At 68.0% G+C, this 17,487-nt stretch overlaps 1 protein-coding gene across 1 annotated transcript in view; it reads left to right on the top strand.

The window, feature by feature from the left end:
• The first annotated feature begins 2,280 nt into the window (after positions 1 to 2,280).
• The window catches only part of MUC5B (mucin 5B, oligomeric mucus/gel-forming), a 38,663-nt gene continuing 23,456 nt past the window's right edge, over positions 2,281 to 17,487 (top strand). Inside the window, exons 1-25 of the mRNA XM_036861389.1 lie at positions 2,281 to 2,355; positions 5,375 to 5,428; positions 6,058 to 6,108; positions 6,425 to 6,686; positions 6,791 to 6,905; positions 7,027 to 7,117; positions 7,314 to 7,420; positions 8,157 to 8,358; positions 8,795 to 8,920; positions 9,046 to 9,163; positions 9,265 to 9,403; positions 9,701 to 9,811; positions 9,912 to 9,981; positions 10,335 to 10,472; positions 10,831 to 10,995; positions 11,349 to 11,443; positions 12,433 to 12,559; positions 12,787 to 13,042; positions 13,547 to 13,599; positions 13,721 to 13,821; positions 13,931 to 14,082; positions 14,631 to 14,769; positions 14,890 to 15,003; positions 15,907 to 16,086; positions 16,632 to 16,871. Of these exons, the coding sequence (XP_036717284.1) occupies positions 2,286 to 2,355; positions 5,375 to 5,428; positions 6,058 to 6,108; positions 6,425 to 6,686; positions 6,791 to 6,905; positions 7,027 to 7,117; positions 7,314 to 7,420; positions 8,157 to 8,358; positions 8,795 to 8,920; positions 9,046 to 9,163; positions 9,265 to 9,403; positions 9,701 to 9,811; positions 9,912 to 9,981; positions 10,335 to 10,472; positions 10,831 to 10,995; positions 11,349 to 11,443; positions 12,433 to 12,559; positions 12,787 to 13,042; positions 13,547 to 13,599; positions 13,721 to 13,821; positions 13,931 to 14,082; positions 14,631 to 14,769; positions 14,890 to 15,003; positions 15,907 to 16,086; positions 16,632 to 16,871 (3,276 nt within the window). The 5' untranslated portion in view covers positions 2,281 to 2,285. The remainder of the gene's footprint in view (positions 2,356 to 5,374; positions 5,429 to 6,057; positions 6,109 to 6,424; positions 6,687 to 6,790; positions 6,906 to 7,026; positions 7,118 to 7,313; positions 7,421 to 8,156; positions 8,359 to 8,794; positions 8,921 to 9,045; positions 9,164 to 9,264; positions 9,404 to 9,700; positions 9,812 to 9,911; positions 9,982 to 10,334; positions 10,473 to 10,830; positions 10,996 to 11,348; positions 11,444 to 12,432; positions 12,560 to 12,786; positions 13,043 to 13,546; positions 13,600 to 13,720; positions 13,822 to 13,930; positions 14,083 to 14,630; positions 14,770 to 14,889; positions 15,004 to 15,906; positions 16,087 to 16,631; positions 16,872 to 17,487) is intronic.

Here is a 17,487-nt window from a genome sequence, read left to right as displayed (position 1 = left end):
TGAAGCTTGAAGAGATAACGTCCTCGAGGGCCAAGGCGCCCAGGCTGCTCACACGTGGTGCTGGGGGGTGCGGAGCGAGGGGCCGACCTTCATGGGGACTGGGGCTGGCGGGGCCCCTCTGATGGCTGTGTGGTGCTGGCCACCCAGGGCGGGCGGAGGGACGTGCCAGCCTCGAAGGCGCCCAGCTCGGCTCTGGACCAGGGGCACAGATTGAGAGCTGAGCCTTCGGGGAGCGGGGAGAAGGCAGGCACGGGGGCTCAGGCTGGGGGGCCAGATTCCCTGCTTCCTTCCTTCCTTCAGGTGGATTCAGGGGTCCAGGCTGTGTGCACTCCCCACCCACATGAGGGACCAGGTGCCACGGCCTCGAGCACCGGCTGTTGGCCTGGAGCAAGGGCAGGAAGGCCAGGCACAGCCACAGCCTGAGAGCACGGGAGGGCGGGGGGGGGGGGGGGGGGGGGTGGGTAGGGGGGTGGAGGGAGGGGTTCCAGCGCACCCTCCAGGCCTGTTCTGCAAGGGGCCCCACCCAGCCCTCCCCCAGAGGCCCCTCCAGCTGTGCCCTCTGCAGAGGGGACAACTGGGTTGGCTGTGAAAGAGAACTTTGGAGATCACGCACCCCAGCCCAGGAGGTGACAGTGAGGATGGGGGAGGGCAGCTGGAGGGCAGCCAGAGCGCCTGTCCTGGGGTCCCAGAAGCGGGCAGTGAGTGGGGTCTGAGCCCGAGCTGAGACCCAGGGCCCAGGTCTGCAGGAGCCCCCATGCTGGTGCCGGTGCCGGAAACGCCCCCAAAGACACCAGGAACCAAAAGGAGACGCAGGACCTGTGGGGCCATTGGCCAAGCTGGGGGGATGACGTCGGTAAAAGACGTTTAGAGCTTTAAGATGGGTTTTCCCTTTGCCCCAGAAATTCCACTTCAACGGACTTATCAGAAAAACAAAGGCGGAGGGCAGGGTGGGGGGGGAGCGGGTACCGGGTGCTCCGGGCTGTTAACCCCGAAAACCTGGAAGCTACCCACCGTCCGGCTGACGGATCACAGCCCGGTCCTGTGCACCCGCCCCCGGGCCATCCTGTGCTCAGACACAGCAGGTTTGGGGCGAGGACGCCCAGTGGCTACGAGAGCCAGAGCCAGAGGAGGGAATGTGGGGGGAGGAGTGTGGCTGGGGGCTGCACTGACCAGGGCCCCCGCAAACCTGCTCGGGGGGGCAGGCCTTCGTGGCTCCCACTTGGGGCAGGTACTGGGGTTTAGAGATCCCCAGTCCCCCAGTGTCCCCTGTCAGCCCTGCGGGGGGCCCCGGGGGCACGTCACTGTGTACAGGGGTCCCTGCTCAGCCTGCCGTTGGCCGCGGACCCCAGGGGGGTCTGGGATCCCTCTGTGCCCCTTCCCTGGGGTTAACCAGCCGGCCTTGGGAATGAGGCGAGGGTCAAACAGGACCCAGGCTGGGAGCCCCTGGCCCTGCCTTGGCCAGTCCCGGCGTGCGTGCCAGGGCGTCCATCCTCAGGGCCTCGGTTTCCCCTTGAGTTTGAACTTGGTGACAGAGAGGAGCCCAGAGGCCTGGAAGGGTCCTGCTGGCACAGCTGGGAGCTCTGGGACCCCCGGGAGCCTGCAGGCCGGTACCCACCCTCCACGCATGGCCTGTGCCCCCCGCAGTGAGCGGGAGCCCCGCCCCCCCCGCCCCCCCCCCCCCCGCCCCCCCCCCGCCAGGCTGAGCAATGACCTCGCAGGCCCCTGCTCACCCCTCGGGGACGGGGGCCGTGAGCCCCTCTGGGCAGCTCCCCCACGGCCGCCTCTTCCCCTCCAATCCCCCTTGACAGCCTCAGCCAGGCTCCCGGGAGGCGCTGCCCCGGGGTCTGAGCCTGCCGGCTGCCCACACACCGCACCGCACCCCGGCCCCATCCTATCGAGGGCGCGGGGCTGCGGCAAGGCGGGACCCAGGCAGGCCGAGCCGGCCCTGCTTTGTGGGGGCTTTGCCGGCACCGCCCTCCCGGCTCCGTCCACGCTTCCTCTCCTGACTCCCAGAAGCTGCGGGCCGGGGGGTGGGGGAGGGGGTCCTGCACCTCTGGGGCCCAGAGCCGCAGATCCTTCCTCCTCTAGGCTCTTTTGTGCCACGGCCCCTCCCCAAGAGCAAACACACGTGGCTGCCGTGGGGAGAGGACAGCACCCTGCGTGGCCCAGGAGCTGGGCGCGGGGCCAAGGCTTCCTGCTATATAAGCCCCAAGGCCCCCAGGGGGAGCGAGCTTCGCGCCCCACTCCCTCCTCACCGCCTGCCCTCCGCCGTGCCGGCCCTCAGGATGGGTGCCCAGAGCGGGTGCCGGGCCCTGGCGTGGGCCCTTGTGGTCCTGCCCTTGGTGCAGAAGGCAGGTAAGGCCTAAGCCCCTCACTCCATCTCGTCAGCCTCCGCAGGCCACTCGCCTGTGTGTCTCCTGCCGACACTGCACAGCGTGTCCTCCGTGGGGCCCTGCATGCCCCAGACTCCTGGTCCCCCCGGAGCGCCCAGCGCGCCCAGCCTGCGCTGGGAGAACTTAGGTCCCCCTGGGGAAACTGAGGGTCTCAGCCTCCGGGATGGGACGGGGAGGGCTCTGGGTGAGAAGCCCGGGCTGGGGGTTCTCTCTGGTTCCCGTGAGGCCCCCAGAGCAGAGCGGGCAGGGGACGGCACAGGTGCCTGATGGCAGGGGGAGCAGCAGGGTCGCATCTTCCACACTCCGCCCTCCAGGGCTGGCCCGGGGTCACGGCCGTCACGGCAGCCCCGTCCGAATGCTGGCCCTGCTCCTGGAGCCATAACTGCCCTGCGGCCTTTCTCATCCTCCTCACCTGACCGCCGCCTGTCTGGCCCTGTGGCACTCCAAGCCGGGGAAGCACCGTGAGCCCTAACACTTACTGTCAACACGAAAGATGCTGCCTGGGGCGGCCGGTGACACCCAGCGGGGCTGGCCTGGAGCCCTGGCCGCCAGGGGCCACCCCTCCCGTCCCCGGGCCCCACGGACTGCTCCTGCAGCCCCTCTACGGCACCTCACCCCAAGCTCGGGGGTCTGGGCAGGTGGGCACCAGCCCGAGGCTCTCTCCACCTGTAAAAGGGAGATGGTGAAGGGGAGGGGGTTGTCTCCCAGAGCCCCTGCCCCAAGCCGCCTTTCTTGGAAGGCGAGCAGGGCTGGGTGCGGGGGCATTCCCGTAGCAGCTCCCGGTGGGGGTCCCGCACGGTTTGGGTGGCCGGCCAGCCCGCCTGGCCCAGCCGTGGCCCCGCTCAGCCCCGGGGCAGCAGGCCTGCCGTCAGCCCACTCCCCCTCCTCTGGCTGGGGGCAAATCCCTGGGGTGGGTCTGTGCTCCTGTCAGAAGGAGACGCGCACCGTGGCGGCCTGGGCTGGGAGAGGGAGCAGTGAGCAGCGGCTTGAAGCAAGGCCTTAGCTCCCTGCCCAGGAAGCGGACCTGGGAAGCCTGGATGAAAACCAGGAATCCTAGCCGCTAGTCTACCAGGGGCTCAAGGCTAGAAGCAGGGCTCCCCTGGCCCTCGCCCCCACCGAAAAATGCATTTCTCAAGGACGCGAAAACTGTAAAAACAGGTACAAAGTTTATTACTAGAGACACAGCACAACCCGTGGGAGAGTTCACAGAGAAACAGTTTAGTTAAGACAGAAGCAAGGCAGAGATGCCCTAATCCTAACCACCCCCCTCCCCCAGAGAGAAAGGGTGTGGGCGTCCCCCCCCAATGAGGAGGGGCCCAGTGAAGAGGCGGTTAAGTCGTTCATAGAGGGCGGTTCTTCCGGGTCTCTGTTTACCTCTGGCCAATTATCCGGTTTCTCTTTCCACACACTTAACTGCCCTAGGACCCTCCCCAACATGCGTGCGCAACCTTTAGCCAAGATGGATCCCAGCCCAGAGGCCTATGGGAGGCCTTGGCATCACCTACTAGGGGGTGGCGCCCCCTCCTTTTTGACCCCCAAGGAGCCTTTCTGCGCGTGTGCAGTGTCTCCCTTGCCCCAGGGGTGGGAAATATGTGATCTCTTAATCTTTTCCTCAGACAAGGGTTAACCCCTCTGTGTTCCTGCCATGACTGTTATCTCAAAGCGTCCACCAGAAACAAAGTCCAGCTATTTACCCTGTTCCCGTTGTTATTTCCATCTCCAAGTGCAGACGGGAGGCTGGTTGTAAATATCTAGCCTGGAGCCCACCTGCCTCCTGCCTCGGGAAATGGAAACAGGAGGCTGGTTGTAAATGTCTAGCTTGGAGCCTATCTATCTCCTGCCTCAAATGGGTGTCCCCTGGGCTGGAGCCCCCTTAGGGGTGGGTGGGGTTGGGCCCTGAGTGGAGGGGCTTCCCATGAGGGGGGTGTGCACCCAGACCGGAGCATGATGGGGTGGTCAACAGTGGGCGTTTCTCTGGCCAAGCTCTCGACCCAGGTTCACTGGGCGGTCACCTGGCCCCAGGAGGGTGTGCCACGTGAGCCTGTCCGTGTGAACGCCCCTGATTTCTCGACCATGGGGTGGGTACAACAGCGGGCACACGCGGGAGGGGCTGCAGGTCTGGGGTCAGGGGTCAGGGGTCAGGGGTGGACGGGGAGCAGCCACGCTTCTGGGAAACGCAGTCAGCTAGGGCCCTTAAGAGGAGAGAGAAATTCCAGGCCAGTCCCCGTGGCTCCCATGTCGGTGTCCCAGACGGGAAAGTCGCACAGGAAGTGGAGCCTGGCATGGTAGCTGCGGAGCCAAGCCCCAGCCCCACCGGGGACATGGGGACCCCTGGGGCTGCACCGCCCACTCCCGAAGAGGCGCAGGCGTGGGCTGAGCGTGGAGACCCCCACAGACGTGGTGAAGGAATTCTGAGGCCCCGGCCCGAGCACGGGGTGCCCCAGCCTGAGCCTGGGAGAGAGCAGCCTGGAGGGGGGCTCAGTCCTGTCCATCAAGATTGTGGGGGCACCTGGACACTGGAGGGGTGTGCCTGGTGGCGGGGGACACACAGGTGACCTGGGGAGCCGTGCCAGCACCGGGGCCCCCAGGCCTCCCACCTGCCACGGCCGGTAGTTCTAAGGTGGAGCCGGCTCTGGTCTTGGGTTTCTGCGAAGTCACGCCCAGGAGCCTCCCCAGCCGTGTGCGTCCTTCTCCCCAACAAAGCCAGGCTTTGTCCTTCTCTGAGGGATGTGCGCATGGGGCCAAACGCTCTCCCTGGGGTGGCCTGGGGTCAGTGAGGCCAACAGCTTTTCCTGATTCCATTCTACCCTGAGCCACAGCGAGATGCGGTGCAGACGGGGAGGGCGGGTCAGCTCCCTGCCGAAGCTCCCATCCCGGCATCGGGTGCTGTTCACACGGCCACCATCCTGCAGCCCTTGGAGACCAAGGGGCAGGTGGCTGATGTCAGGCTTCTCGTGGACTCCGGCTCCCTTTTCCCACAGAGACCCAGAGCGGCACGGAGCAGAGCTGGGCGAGTCAGGAGGCCACCGTGAACGGTGAGAGGGCGGACAGTGGCGGGAAGGGCCCCACGCGGAGCTGGCAGGGGGTCTGGGCAGGGGTGCGGGGAGCTGGCAGGGGGTCTGGGCAGGGGTGCGGGGAGCTGGCAGGGGACCTGGGCAGGGGTGCGGGGAGCTGGCAGGGGACCTGGGCAGGGCTGGGGGTGGACCCTTTGCCACATTAGCTACGCGTCACGTGGAGACCCTCCTGGATCCCATCTGCCCACAGGAGGGGACAGCGGAGGGGGCCTAAGAAAACAAAGGCACTGAGCAGAGAGGCTCAAACGCTCACATGCACTCACACGTGTGTGCACACACATGTTCACACCCACACGTCTGTGCTTACACGATTGCCCACCCACCCTCTCGCGGGCGTGGACACACTCACATGCTCACACACACACACAATCGGGGAAACACACAGACCTGGGCAGGAGCGTGTCCTGGGCAGATGGGTAGGGTCCTGGAGGGGACAGCGTTAGTCCTGGGCTCCCTCGGCTGGGTCAGCGTTGGCCTGCGGCTCCCTGCTGCCCCACGGTAGCCAGTGAGGAGGACGCGGGCCCTGGGCAGGGGTGTCCTGGCCGGTCTCTGCCCGGCCATGTTCGGGTGTGACCTGGCTCACTCTGCAGCCCAGCGTGTGACCTTCATCCCGCCCGTCACTGGCTTCCCCACCGTGAGCTGTAAGTGGTCGCCACCCACTGCCCCCGGGGGCAGGGGTGTTTGCCAGGCTCAGGGGGTGGTCACAGACCTGGGGATAAAGCCGGGACAGTGTGGGCAGCCGGGAAGCTGGAGCTTGGCTGGAGCCGGGCCTTGGGCGTGGCTGGGAGCCATCCCTGTAGATGGTTCTCCTGGGGGCTGACCCGGGTGCTGGTGTCAGGGGTCCCAGGGGGAATCCGGAGCAGAGGGGGGTGAGGAAGGGGGCGGCGGCTCCCCACCCCGAAACCGGGGGCCTGGTCCCAGGGAAGGCTGCCCTCCCCCACCGCGCACTCCCCACAGCCCCGAACGCGGCGCACGGCGGGCGGGTGTGCAGCACGTGGGGCGACTTCCACTACAAGACCTTCGACGGCGACGTCTTCCGCTTCCCCGGGCTGTGCAACTACGTCTTCTCCGCGCACTGCGGTGCCGCCTACGAGGACTTCAACCTCCAGCTCCGCCGCGGCCTGGTGGGCTCCAGGCCCACGGTCACCCACATCATCCTCAAGACGCAGGGGCTGGTGCTGGAGGTCTCCAACGGGTCCATCCTGGTCAACGGGCGGCGGTGAGCCTGCCCGGGCGTGGAGGGGCCAGGCTCCAGGGTAGGCTGGGGTCAGAGCTGGCGGGGAGGGCGCTGGACCCGTGGGAGCACCGAACTTTCCGCCCCAGGGAGGAGTTGCCCTACAGCCGCGCCGGCCTCCTGGTGGAGGAGAGCAGTGCCTATGTCAAGGTCGACATCCGGCTGATGCTGACCTTCACGTGGAACGGAGAGGACAGCGCCCTGGTGAGGCTGCCCACCCCGACGCCCTCCCCACCCAGGGGGAGCCCTGCGGGAGCTGGGTGGATGGGGGCTGGGGGCCCTGCCGGGCCCGCAGAAGCTGGAGCTGCCCCTCCCCCGCCCCCAGCTGGAGCTGGACCCCAGGTACGCCAACCAGACCTGCGGCCTGTGCGGGGACTTCAACGGGCTCCCGGCCATCAGCGAGTTCTATGCCCACAGTGAGTGCGCAGCAGGTGGCCGAGTCCAGGCTGGACGGTCCCAGGGAGGCTGGGGGCGCAGGGCGGGGAGCAAATCGGGGGGTGGCAACACTGCCAGTGATGCCCCAGAGGGAAGTTTCGGGGGTCCTGAGCATGGGCGGGAGCTCTGCCCTCAGAGCCCCTCGGGGCCCCCGCATGGAGTGCCTCCTCTCTGCAGATGCCAGGCTGACCCCTGTACAGTTTGGGAACCTGCAGAAGCTGGATGGGCCCACGGAGCAGTGCCAGGACCCCCTGCCCTCCCCAGCTGACAACTGCACAGATGGAGTGAGTGCCTGCCCGCAACCCCTGCAAATACGTGCCCCCCCCAGACACAGTCTCACCAAGAGGGGGGCACTCAGGAAGCCCAGAGCAAAAGCCCTTCCGATGCGCGGGGAGGACCCCACCTTTGGAAGTGGCCTAGCACCTCCAGGATCCCCGAAACCAGCAGAATCCACGAGGCTTAAATGAGGACCTGAAGCTAGTCAGGGGTGGGGGCTGAACAAGGGGGACGGTCATCGACAGGCCGGCACTGACCCTGCTGGGGCTGGCTGACGGTGGGCACCTCCGCCTCCCCCTTCTCTGAGCCGCCTCCAGCATGGGGTCTGCACCCGTCCTGGGCACTCGCACCGTGGGCAGGTGTGTCCCGGAGCCCGGGGTGGGCGCAGGGAGTCCAGGGTCGTGGGTCACCAAGCAGAGCTCTGCACAGAGCAGTAGCAAGTTCTCAGTAGTTGAGCAGAAGGGTGGGTGGGTGGGTGGATGGCGGGCCGGCTGGCTGGAGGGACGGATGGATGGATGGATATGTGGATGGACAGATGGACAGAGGAATGGAAGGCTAGATGGGTGGATGGAGGGAGGGAGGGATGAGAAGGTAGATGCGTGGTGGATGATGGGCAAGCAGGTGGCGGGCTGGCTGGCTGGCACCTCAGGGGAAGGGGGCTTCCTGGCCTGGGGAAAGGCTGCAGGGCTGGGGTCCCCACCGATACCGCACGGAGGACAGAGCCTCCAGCCTCTGTCTCACCAGGAGGGCATCTGTCGCCAAACCCTGCTGGGTCCAGCCTTTGCTCAGTGCCACAGGCTGGTGGATGCCGAGGTGTACGTGGCCACCTGCACCCAGGACCTGTGCCGCTGCCCCACCTGCCCATGTGCCACCTTCGCGGAGTACTCTCGCCAGTGTGCCCACGCCGGGGGACAGCCGCAGAGCTGGAGGGGCCCTGACCTCTGCCGTGAGTGCCCCCATGCACTGGGGAGGAGCCCAAGGCCCTGCACCCACACCGGGTCCCTGGGGAGAGTGTGAGGGAGGTGACCCTCAGGCAGGACGCCTGGCACCTGGCTGGGGATCCGGGCAGGTGGAGCCCCTTGGGGGGCCCACGGTGAGAGGCTGGGCAGGAGATCAGAGGGGAATATGAAGGGCCTGCGGGCCCCCGGGGGCCCAGAGGGAGGGCCTGGCCTGGGCACAGTGAGCTGGGCTCACCCCTGAACCCAGGTGGGGGCGGGAGGGCTGCCCCCGGAGGCCCGGGGCCCCACGCTCCTCTCCCCTCCCGCCTCACTCAGAAGATGGCTGGACGGGGCGAGAGGCGCCCCTTTGGGGCCCCTTGGTGGCACGTGGAAGGCGGGAGCAGGGCGGCTTCCTGGGGCCAAGCCCTGTGCTCCTCCCCACAGCCCAGACGTGCCCGCTGAACACGCAGCACCAGGAGTGTGGCTCGCCCTGCGCGGACACCTGCTCCAACCCCGAGCGCTCCCAGCTCTGCGAGGACCACTGCGTTGCCGGCTGCTTCTGCCCCCTAGGCAGGTCCTCCGGGCCCTTGGGGACCGCCCCCCCCCGGGCCTTTGCCCCCATCCGGTCACTGTGTTTCCAACGCCTGAGCCCAGCCTCCGCTGACCGCTTGTGCCCCACCCCCGCTGCTCCCCAGGCACGGTGCTGGACGACGTCACCCACTCGGGCTGCCTGCCCCTGCGGCAGTGCCCCTGCACCCACGGCGGCCGCCCCTACGCCCCGGGGGCCTCCTTCACCACCAGCTGCAGCTCCTGGTAGGTCCCCCGGCCGGCCCGGTCCCTGCCCTGCCCCTGCCTCGCATGGGGTTCACCTCCCCCTCACCATGGCCCCTCTGTCACGGCCTCCCCCGACCCAGCACCTGCTCCGGGGGACTATGGCAGTGCCAGGACCTCCCGTGCCCGGGCATCTGCTCCGTCCAGGGCGGGTCCCACATCTCCACCTACGATGAGAAACTCTATGATGTGCATGGGGACTGCAGCTACGTCCTAACCAAGGTGAGCCCCACCTGCTGGGCCCTCCCGGGACCCTCAGCCCTCCTCCACCCCAGGAAGGGTTCCATGATGGCCATCCGAGCGGTGAAGTCCCCCGGGGTTCCATTCCGAGAGGAAGCTCACACTCACGGGGGCCAAGGGGCTCCCAGGTCTGGACAAGCTGCCCAGAGGTGACCAGGTGCCAGAGGCCCCCGACCCTGCAGGGGCTTCCTGGGCACAGGGCACCACGCACACACAGCCCCTCCCTGCCCGGGTTGGGGGCTGGCCGACCCAGGACACGGCTGGGCTCTGTCCCGTCAGATATGTGCAGGCAACGCCCTCACCGTGCTGGCCGAGCTGCGGAGATGCGGCCTGACGGACAACGAGAACTGCCTCAGAGCAGTGATGCTGAGCTTGAGCGGAGGGGACACGGTGAGGGCCCGGCGGGGCGGGGGCGGTGGCAGCGGCCCTCCGCGGGATGGCCGGCCGGGCTCCTCCCCACGCTGACCGCGGCCCCGCCTCCTCTCGCCAGGCCATCCAGATCCAGGCCAACGGCGGGGTGTTCGTGAACTCCATCTACACGCAGCTGCCCGTGTCAGTGGGTATGTGGCCCCCAGGGAACGGGCCCTGCGGCGGCCAGGCGGGGCCTCTAGGGGGCGGCACCGAGCCAGCAGAGTCCCTCGCTAGTTCTTTGTGGCCTTGGGAGTCCCGGAAAGGCCCAGGGCTGGGTTCCCACCTGCAAGGTGGGGCTGCCAGGGGCCTCATCTGTGACTCTGTGGGGACCCGTGTGGCGCACACTCGGTGCCCGGCCTCACGGGAGCGTCAGCGCGAGTTCCCGCCCAGCTCCCGGGCCCTGGAGGGGCGGCCGGGGTTCCTGCCGGGCAGCCCCCGGAGCCCTCAGCTCAGGCTCGGCTGGTCAGCACGGCGGCCTCTGACCGTCCCCCCCAACCCACAGCCAACATCACCGTCTTCAGGCCGTCATCCTTCTTCATCCTGGTGCAGACGGGCCTCGGGCTGCAGCTGCAGGTGCAGCTGGTGCCCCTCATGCAGGTGTTCCTCAGGCTGGACCCCTCCTACCAGGGCCAGATGTGTGGTGAGGCCAGCGGTGGGCTTGGGGCGCCGGGGGCGGGGCGGTGGGGGGGGAGTGGGGGGTGGGCAGTCAGGCCAGAGGTGGGGACTGGGGAGTCAGTGGCTCCCCGGGCGCAGCAGGGACCCCGGCACGGGAAGGCGGGCCGGGAGGATGGAGAGCAGGGTACGCTGCCCTCACAGCGGGCTTCATGTGGGGGCTGCCCGCCCCCCACCGGGGCTCATCTGGAGATGGTTTTGGAACCAACATCCTGGGATGGGGCTCTCCGGCGGGGCCACGGTGTGGTGGTGCCTGTAGGACCCGCAGGCGCCCGGGGGGCCTGGGCCGAGCTGGGCGGCCCTCTGATGCCCCCCCCCGCCCCCAGGCCTGTGCGGGAACTTCAACCACAACCAGGCCGACGACTTCCGGACTGTCAGCGGCGTGGTGGAGGGCACGGCCGCCGCCTTTGCCAACACCTGGAAGACCCAGGCCGCCTGCCCCAACGTCAAGAACGGCTTCGAGGACCCCTGCTCCCACAGCGTGGAGAACGGTATCCCCAGCCTGGGGGTGGGGGGGCCTCGGGTTACCCTGCGGCCGGGCCTGGGAGCTGCCCGTCTGTCTCACCCGGGCTCCAGGGCGGCCGGCGCTGGGGGTGAGCAGGGCGGGCTGCAGGGTCACCGACAGGCTGCGGGCCCGCCCCCGGGAAGGCGCCGCTGCCCTGTGAGCAGCGCCCGCGTGGCTCGGCTGGCGAGCCCCCAGTTCCAGTTCGGTTTCCCCAGCGGAGGGGCCCCCACAGGGCCTGCGTATGCCGAGCGGAGGCTGGGCGGGTGGGCCGGTGCAGGGGAGGAGGTGTGGGAGGGACGCCAGTGGCCGCTGAGCCGCGCCCACGACGGTCCTCCCCAGAGAACTACGCCCAGCACTGGTGCTCCCTGCTGACCGACCCTGCCGGGGCCTTCTCGTCCTGCCACTCTGTCATCAACCCTGGGCCCTTCCACTCGGTGAGACCCCCGGCCAGCCCCTGCGTGGGGTGGGGTGCTGGGGGCAGGACATGCCCCACTCCCGGCTCCCTCTCTCAGCACCGCCCACACCTCCGTGGCCGCGGGTCATCCCACTCTAGGGACATGGCCACTGCTGGTGTGTTCGTTGCCTGGGGCGGCCGTAACAAAGGGCCCAGACTCGGGGGGGCTGACAGCCGGAGGCATCTACCCACTGCCCAGGTCCTGGAGCCAGAAGGTTAAAATCACAGTGCTGGCAGGGTCCCCTGGGGGTCCTTCCTGCCTCTCCAGCTTCTGGGGGCCACGAGGCTGCATCACCCCAGCCTCTGCCTCGTGGCCTCCTCCTTGTGTGAATGGGTCCAAAGCTCTCCCATAAGGACACCAGGTGTGTTGGTCCAAGCCCACCCTAATGACTTCATCCTAACTTCGTCACATCTGCAAAGACCCCGTTTCCAACAGGGCCACGTTCACAGGCCCTGGGGTCCTAACGTGGACACATCCTTTGGGGGTACACAACTCGACCTGACAGTTGGCTCACAGGCCGCTTCTCTGGAAGCCAAAGCCCTAACACGCGTGTGACTCCAGCCCCCGGGAGTGCGTGTCCACAGCTGGAAGACCCAGGCCCGCTTTGGGGGGCGGCACCTCCTGCCAGCACCCTCCCGGCCAGCTCACCTCCAGACATCTCCTGCCTTCGGTCTCCCCCACATGCGGCTCAGCCCGTGACGGATCTAGAACTCAAGCTGAGCCCTGTCCTGGTCCCGCAGAGACCCCTCCCTTGGACCCCGTCCTCAGCCTGGCCTGGCCTCTCCCATCCCTCAGAGCAGCATGTTCCCGCCCACCCCCCCCCCCCCACCATGGCCTTACACCACGCTCCCTGCGGGAGGCCCCGCTGCCCTCTGTCTCCCGGCCCAGACGGGGGTCCCAGGAAGGATGGACACGGAGAGAAGGGTCCCTGGTGGGCTGGGGTCCCTGACGTCCCGATGCCCCCCCAGAACTGCATGTTCGACACGTGCAGCTGCGAGAAGAGTGAGGACTGCATGTGCGCGGCCCTGTCCTCCTACGTGCGGGCCTGCGCCGCCCGGGGCGTGCTGCTCGGCGGCTGGCGGGACGGCGTGTGCAGTGAGTGTCCGCCAGCCGGCTTGACGGGGGGGCAGGGGGGGATGCGGGGGGACCGGAGACCCTGGGGCGCACCCCACCACCCGTCCGCAGCGAGAGCCTTAGGCCTCCGCACCCCGTCCAGAGGGGGAGCCAAGTCTCGGGCCGCTCCAGCCCCAGCTCGGACGTGGTCAGGCGAGGCTGGACGGGCTGCCCGGCCGCTGACCTGTATGTCACCTGCCGGCCCCCAGACAAGTACGTGAGCAGCTGCCCCAAGACCCAGAGCTACGCCTACATGGTGGACAGCTGTCAGCCCACCTGCCGCTCCCTAAGCCAGGCCGATGTCACCTGCGACGTGGCCTTCGTGCCCGTGGACGGCTGCACCTGCCCCTCGGGCACCTTCCTGGACGACACCGGTGACTGCGTGCCCGCCGAGGCCTGCCCCTGCTATTCCCGTGGCTCCGTGCTGGCTCCCGGGGAGGTCCTGCACGACAACGGTGTGGTGTGGTAAGGGGCCCCGTCCCCGCTGTCAGCCCCTCCCTGATGTCATGCCCCCACCCCTCCTGCTCCACACACAAAGCTCTCCGTGCCTCCCGCAGGGGACTTTAGCACACAGGGGACTCCCTGGGGAGGGAAGCTCACCCCTGTGCACCCCTTAGCCCTTCTGAGAGGGACCCCTCCTCTGGCCCGGGAAGGTGTTCTGAGAGTCTGGGGCCCGTGGGGGGCACGGTGTGTGCCCTGGAGGGCCCACCTGGGTGCACCCCTGTCCTGGCCTCCTCCGCGCCCCCCTCCCTCTCCCCCTCCCCCTCCCGTCCGACTCCAGGTACCTTCCTGGCACCTCTGCTCATTCACTCAGTGCGTTCGCGGGCATTTGGGGCCCTCACCGTGCCCCGGAGCAGGCGGCTCCCTCCCCTCATGACAAGGCCCGGGGGCCCAGCCGGCGAGACCTGGGTGAGGTCTGTGGGGCAGCGGGCAGCTGCCCAGACCGGCCGTCGTTCTCATCTCTTGTAGTTCATGTGCGAGCGGGAAGCTGAGCTGCCTGGGAGCCGTGGAGGAGAGCACAGGTTCTACCCCCACCCCCCGCCCCGGGCCTCCCCTTCTAAGGGCCCCGCGCCACCCCCCCCCCCCACGACCAAGGGGAGGGGCTGCTGCCGGGCGGCCCACCCAGCGTGGTCTCCTCCTCAGGGTGCGTGGCCCCCATGCTGTTCCTGGATTGTAGCAACGCCTCCGCGGACACGCCCGGGGCCGAGTGTGTGCGGAGCTGCCACGTGCTGGACGTAGACTGTGTGAGCCAGCTGCCCGGGGCCCGGCGGGGAGGGGGGGCAGCGTCCCCTGCCCCTTGGTGTCCCCGAGCCGAGCCGGACGAGCCGCTGACGGGCGTCTGCCTGTCCACAGTTCAGCACTCGCTGTGTGTCGGGCTGCGTCTGCCCCGCGGGGCTGCTGGCCGATGGGAGCGGGGGCTGTGTGGCCGAGGAGGACTGCCCCTGCCTGCACAACGAGGCCGCCTACCAGCCCGGGGAGGCCATCAGGGTCGACTGTAACACCTGGTGTGTGGAGGGGCCGCGGAGGGGCGGTGTGGGCGGAGACCACGGGGACAGCGGCCCGAGCGGGCCTCGGCCAGGATGTCCTCGGCAGGAGGCCGGAGACGAGCTGAGGCCTGGAAAGCCCCGGGCGGCCCGTTCGTCCTCTGGGAGGTGCCCAGGGACTGGCCTTCTCTGCCCAGCAGACGGCAGGGCCGGTTGACGCTGCCCCCAGGGCCGTGGGCCCTGCACCCCAGGCGCCAAGGGTTAGGGGAGCCTGCAGACAGGAGCCCAACCGGGGGGTGGGGTGTCGGATCCCGCGTGCCCCGAGCTCCCTGCTCCATTTAACCCCTCCCGCCTGGGGAGGGGCAGCACCGCATTCCTGTTTCACGGAAGAGGCGCTGTGTCCTCGTCCTTGTCTGACGGGCTTGGCCGCAGCTGCCTGGTGAGGTGGTCTCCTGGCCCGGCCCCCTGAGCAGGGCATCACCTGCCCTCCCCTGCAGCAGGGCATCACCTGCCCTCCCCTGCAGCACCTGCAGGGGCCTGAGCAGGGCATCACCTCCCCTCCCCTGCAGCACCTGCAGGGGCCGCAGGTGGGAGTGCAGCCGCCGGCCCTGCCTGGGCACCTGCGTGGCCTATGGGGACGGCCACTTCATCACCTTTGACGGCGAGCGCTACAGCTTTGAGGGGAGCTGTGAGTACACGCTGGCCCAGGTACGCGGCCCCCCTCCCTCGGCCAGCACACGCTGGCCCAGGTACATGGCCCCTCGCCCACCCCCTGGCCAGCGAGCTGGCGCTGGGGCCTTGACCACGTCCCTCTCCTCCCCTTCTCAGGACTACTGTGCAGGCAACAACGCCAGCAATGGGAGCTTCCGCATCGTCACCGAGAACGTCCCCTGCGGGACCACGGGCGTCACCTGCTCCAAGGCCATCAAGATCTTCCTGGAGGTGGGGGCGCCTGGGAACCGTCTCCCTCCCTCTGCAGCCCTGTTGGAGCCCCAGCCGGGGCCCCTGGACCTCCAGCTGTGGCCTCAGGTCTCAGGGCCACAGTAATAGCCACAGCCCGGGGACTTGCAGCCCGAGAAAGTAATTCTCTCATGGTTCTGAGGCCAGGCTCCCGCCACAGGCTCCAGGCGAGGGTCCTTCCTGCCTCATCCAGATTCTGGGGGCTCCTGGCTTGTGGCCGTGTCCCACCCCGGTCTCTGCTCTGTCCTCACACAGCCCCTTCTCTGTGTCCTTTTCCCCTGTCTGACCTGGTAGGAACCCCCGTCCCTGGATCTGGGCCCTCCCTAAATCCAGGATGGTCTCACCTCCAGATCTCACCTCCACTTCATCACATCTGCAAAGACCCTTTTTCCAAATCAAGGCACATTCGCGGATTCTGGGGGTTGGAACTCGACGTGTCTTTTTGGGGGGCCTTCGTTCAGCCCCCCACACCTGGGGATGACCACTTCTAGCAGTGGGTGGTCAGAGTTCACAGTGCAGAGAGCGGAGCTGCTGACGGGGGGCCGTTTCCCACCCGCCCCAAAGGTGGGGAGAAGCGTGAGGAAGGCAGCAGAAGAGTGGGGGGCGGGCCCGAGATGGGGCGGGGGGTCTCCTGCAGCTCCTGTGCCCTCTGCCCCACTCCGCTTGCCCACAGCTCCCAACTTCCCACACGGCCTCTGCGGGCTCCCAGCCTCTCACCTCAAGTTCGCAGATAGTGTCAGGAGTCCGGCTCATTCCTAACGCCAGCCCCACGCGTCGGGCCCCTGAGCACCCACAGAGCCCCTGTCCTGGGCCACAGGGGGCTCTGGCCCCAGAGCTGGCCCCTCAGCTCCCTGCAGCCGCCGCCTCCCCTGTGCCCCTCTGCAGAACTATGAGCTGATCCTCCACGAGGGTTCCTACAAGGTGGTGCAGAGGGGGCCAGGTGGAGACCTGCCCTACAAGATCCGTTACATGGGCATCTACCTGGCCGTCGAGACCCGCAGTGGCATGGTCGTGTCCTGGGACCGGAAGACCAGCGTGTTTATTCGGCTGCACCAGGAGTACAAGGTGGGGGTGGGCAGGCTGCGGGACCCCCTTGGGGAGGGACAGAGCTCTTACTCCTAGACCTGGCCCAGCAGTGCAATCTGGCAGCTGACGGACTGCTGAGGACTGGGGAGGCCATGCACAGTGTCCGGTTCCCAAAGGGGCATGTTGAGACCAAACCGACCAGTGGGCGTGTCAGTCCTGGTTGGAAAGCGCTCTTGGCTCCCTGGTCTCTGCACTCAGCTGTTCCATGCCCGCTGGGCTAAGGTTCTATAGGGGAGCAGGTGCCTGCCCGCCTGTCTACCTGCCCACCTGCCTGCCCACTTGCCTACCTTTCTACTTGTCTACCTGCCCACCTATCCGCCTGCCCACCTGCCTATCCACCTGCCCACCTGCCTTCCTGCCCACTGCAGGACCCCTTGTGCATCCCGCCTTCCTGAAAGTTCACTGGGTGCTGCCTGGGGGAATAGGGTGGCCAGCAGTCACGCCTCCCAGGCCAGGCTCTGTGCTGCTCCCTCAGGCCACCCCATGCAGCCCCACCCGGTGCCCATCTCTGCGTCCATCCGCAGGGGAGGGTCTGCGGCCTGTGTGGGAACTTTGACGACAATGCCCTCAACGACTTCACCACGCGGAGCCAGTCCGTGGTGGGCGACGCGCTGGAGTTCGGCAACAGCTGGAAATTCTCGCCGTCCTGCCCGGACGCCCAGGCCCCCAAAGACCCCTGCGCCGCCAACCCGTACCGCAAGCCCTGGGCCCAGAAGCAGTGCAGCATCGTCAACAGCGCCACCTTCCGCGCCTGCCGTTCTCAGGTGGGCCAAGGGGGTGCTGGGGCTGCCTCCTTCCCTCCTGGCGGGACCTGGGTCTGGTCCAGGCTGGTCCTCTGAAGACGGCCTTGACCCTGACCACTGCACATGGCACGCTGTGTGGCCCTCCCACCAGGCAGGTGCCCGTGTCCCCAGTCCTGCTCTGCTTTCCCTGATGGCACTCAGCCTCATCCCCTGGAAACGGGGCTGCGAGCCACCCAGGAAGGACCTCAATGTCACCTCCCGGTCCTCCCCCACATTCCCTGAGCCGCCAGCCCCCAGCATGGACAGAAAGCTCAGGGGGCCTGCAGCCCAGCCGGGCCCCACAGAAGCAGAGGATCGCAGTGGCTTGAGACCCTTCCCCAAAGCCCTTCCTGCTACTTAACAAGGACTGCAGGGCCCACTCGCCAACACGGTCTCGGGATCCGGGGCTCGCACGGTGATGAGGAGGCGGCTTAGTGGGACGGGCCCGCAGCTGACGCTGGCCAGCCTGTGTGCGGCCTCGTGTCCCTCCTGGCTCGCGGCCCCCGCCTGCACCCCGGGGGCCCTGCCCATTGGCTCAGAAAGTCCTTTGTGAACCTGACACAGCAGTCTCCACCTCGGATGGTGCCGCCCCTGGTGG

The sequence above is a fragment of the Balaenoptera musculus genome, chromosome 8, assembly GCF_009873245.2.
Source record: "Balaenoptera musculus isolate JJ_BM4_2016_0621 chromosome 8, mBalMus1.pri.v3, whole genome shotgun sequence".
NCBI lineage: Eukaryota > Metazoa > Chordata > Mammalia > Artiodactyla > Balaenopteridae > Balaenoptera > Balaenoptera musculus.
This window is presented reverse-complemented; position numbering and strand designations above follow the sequence as displayed.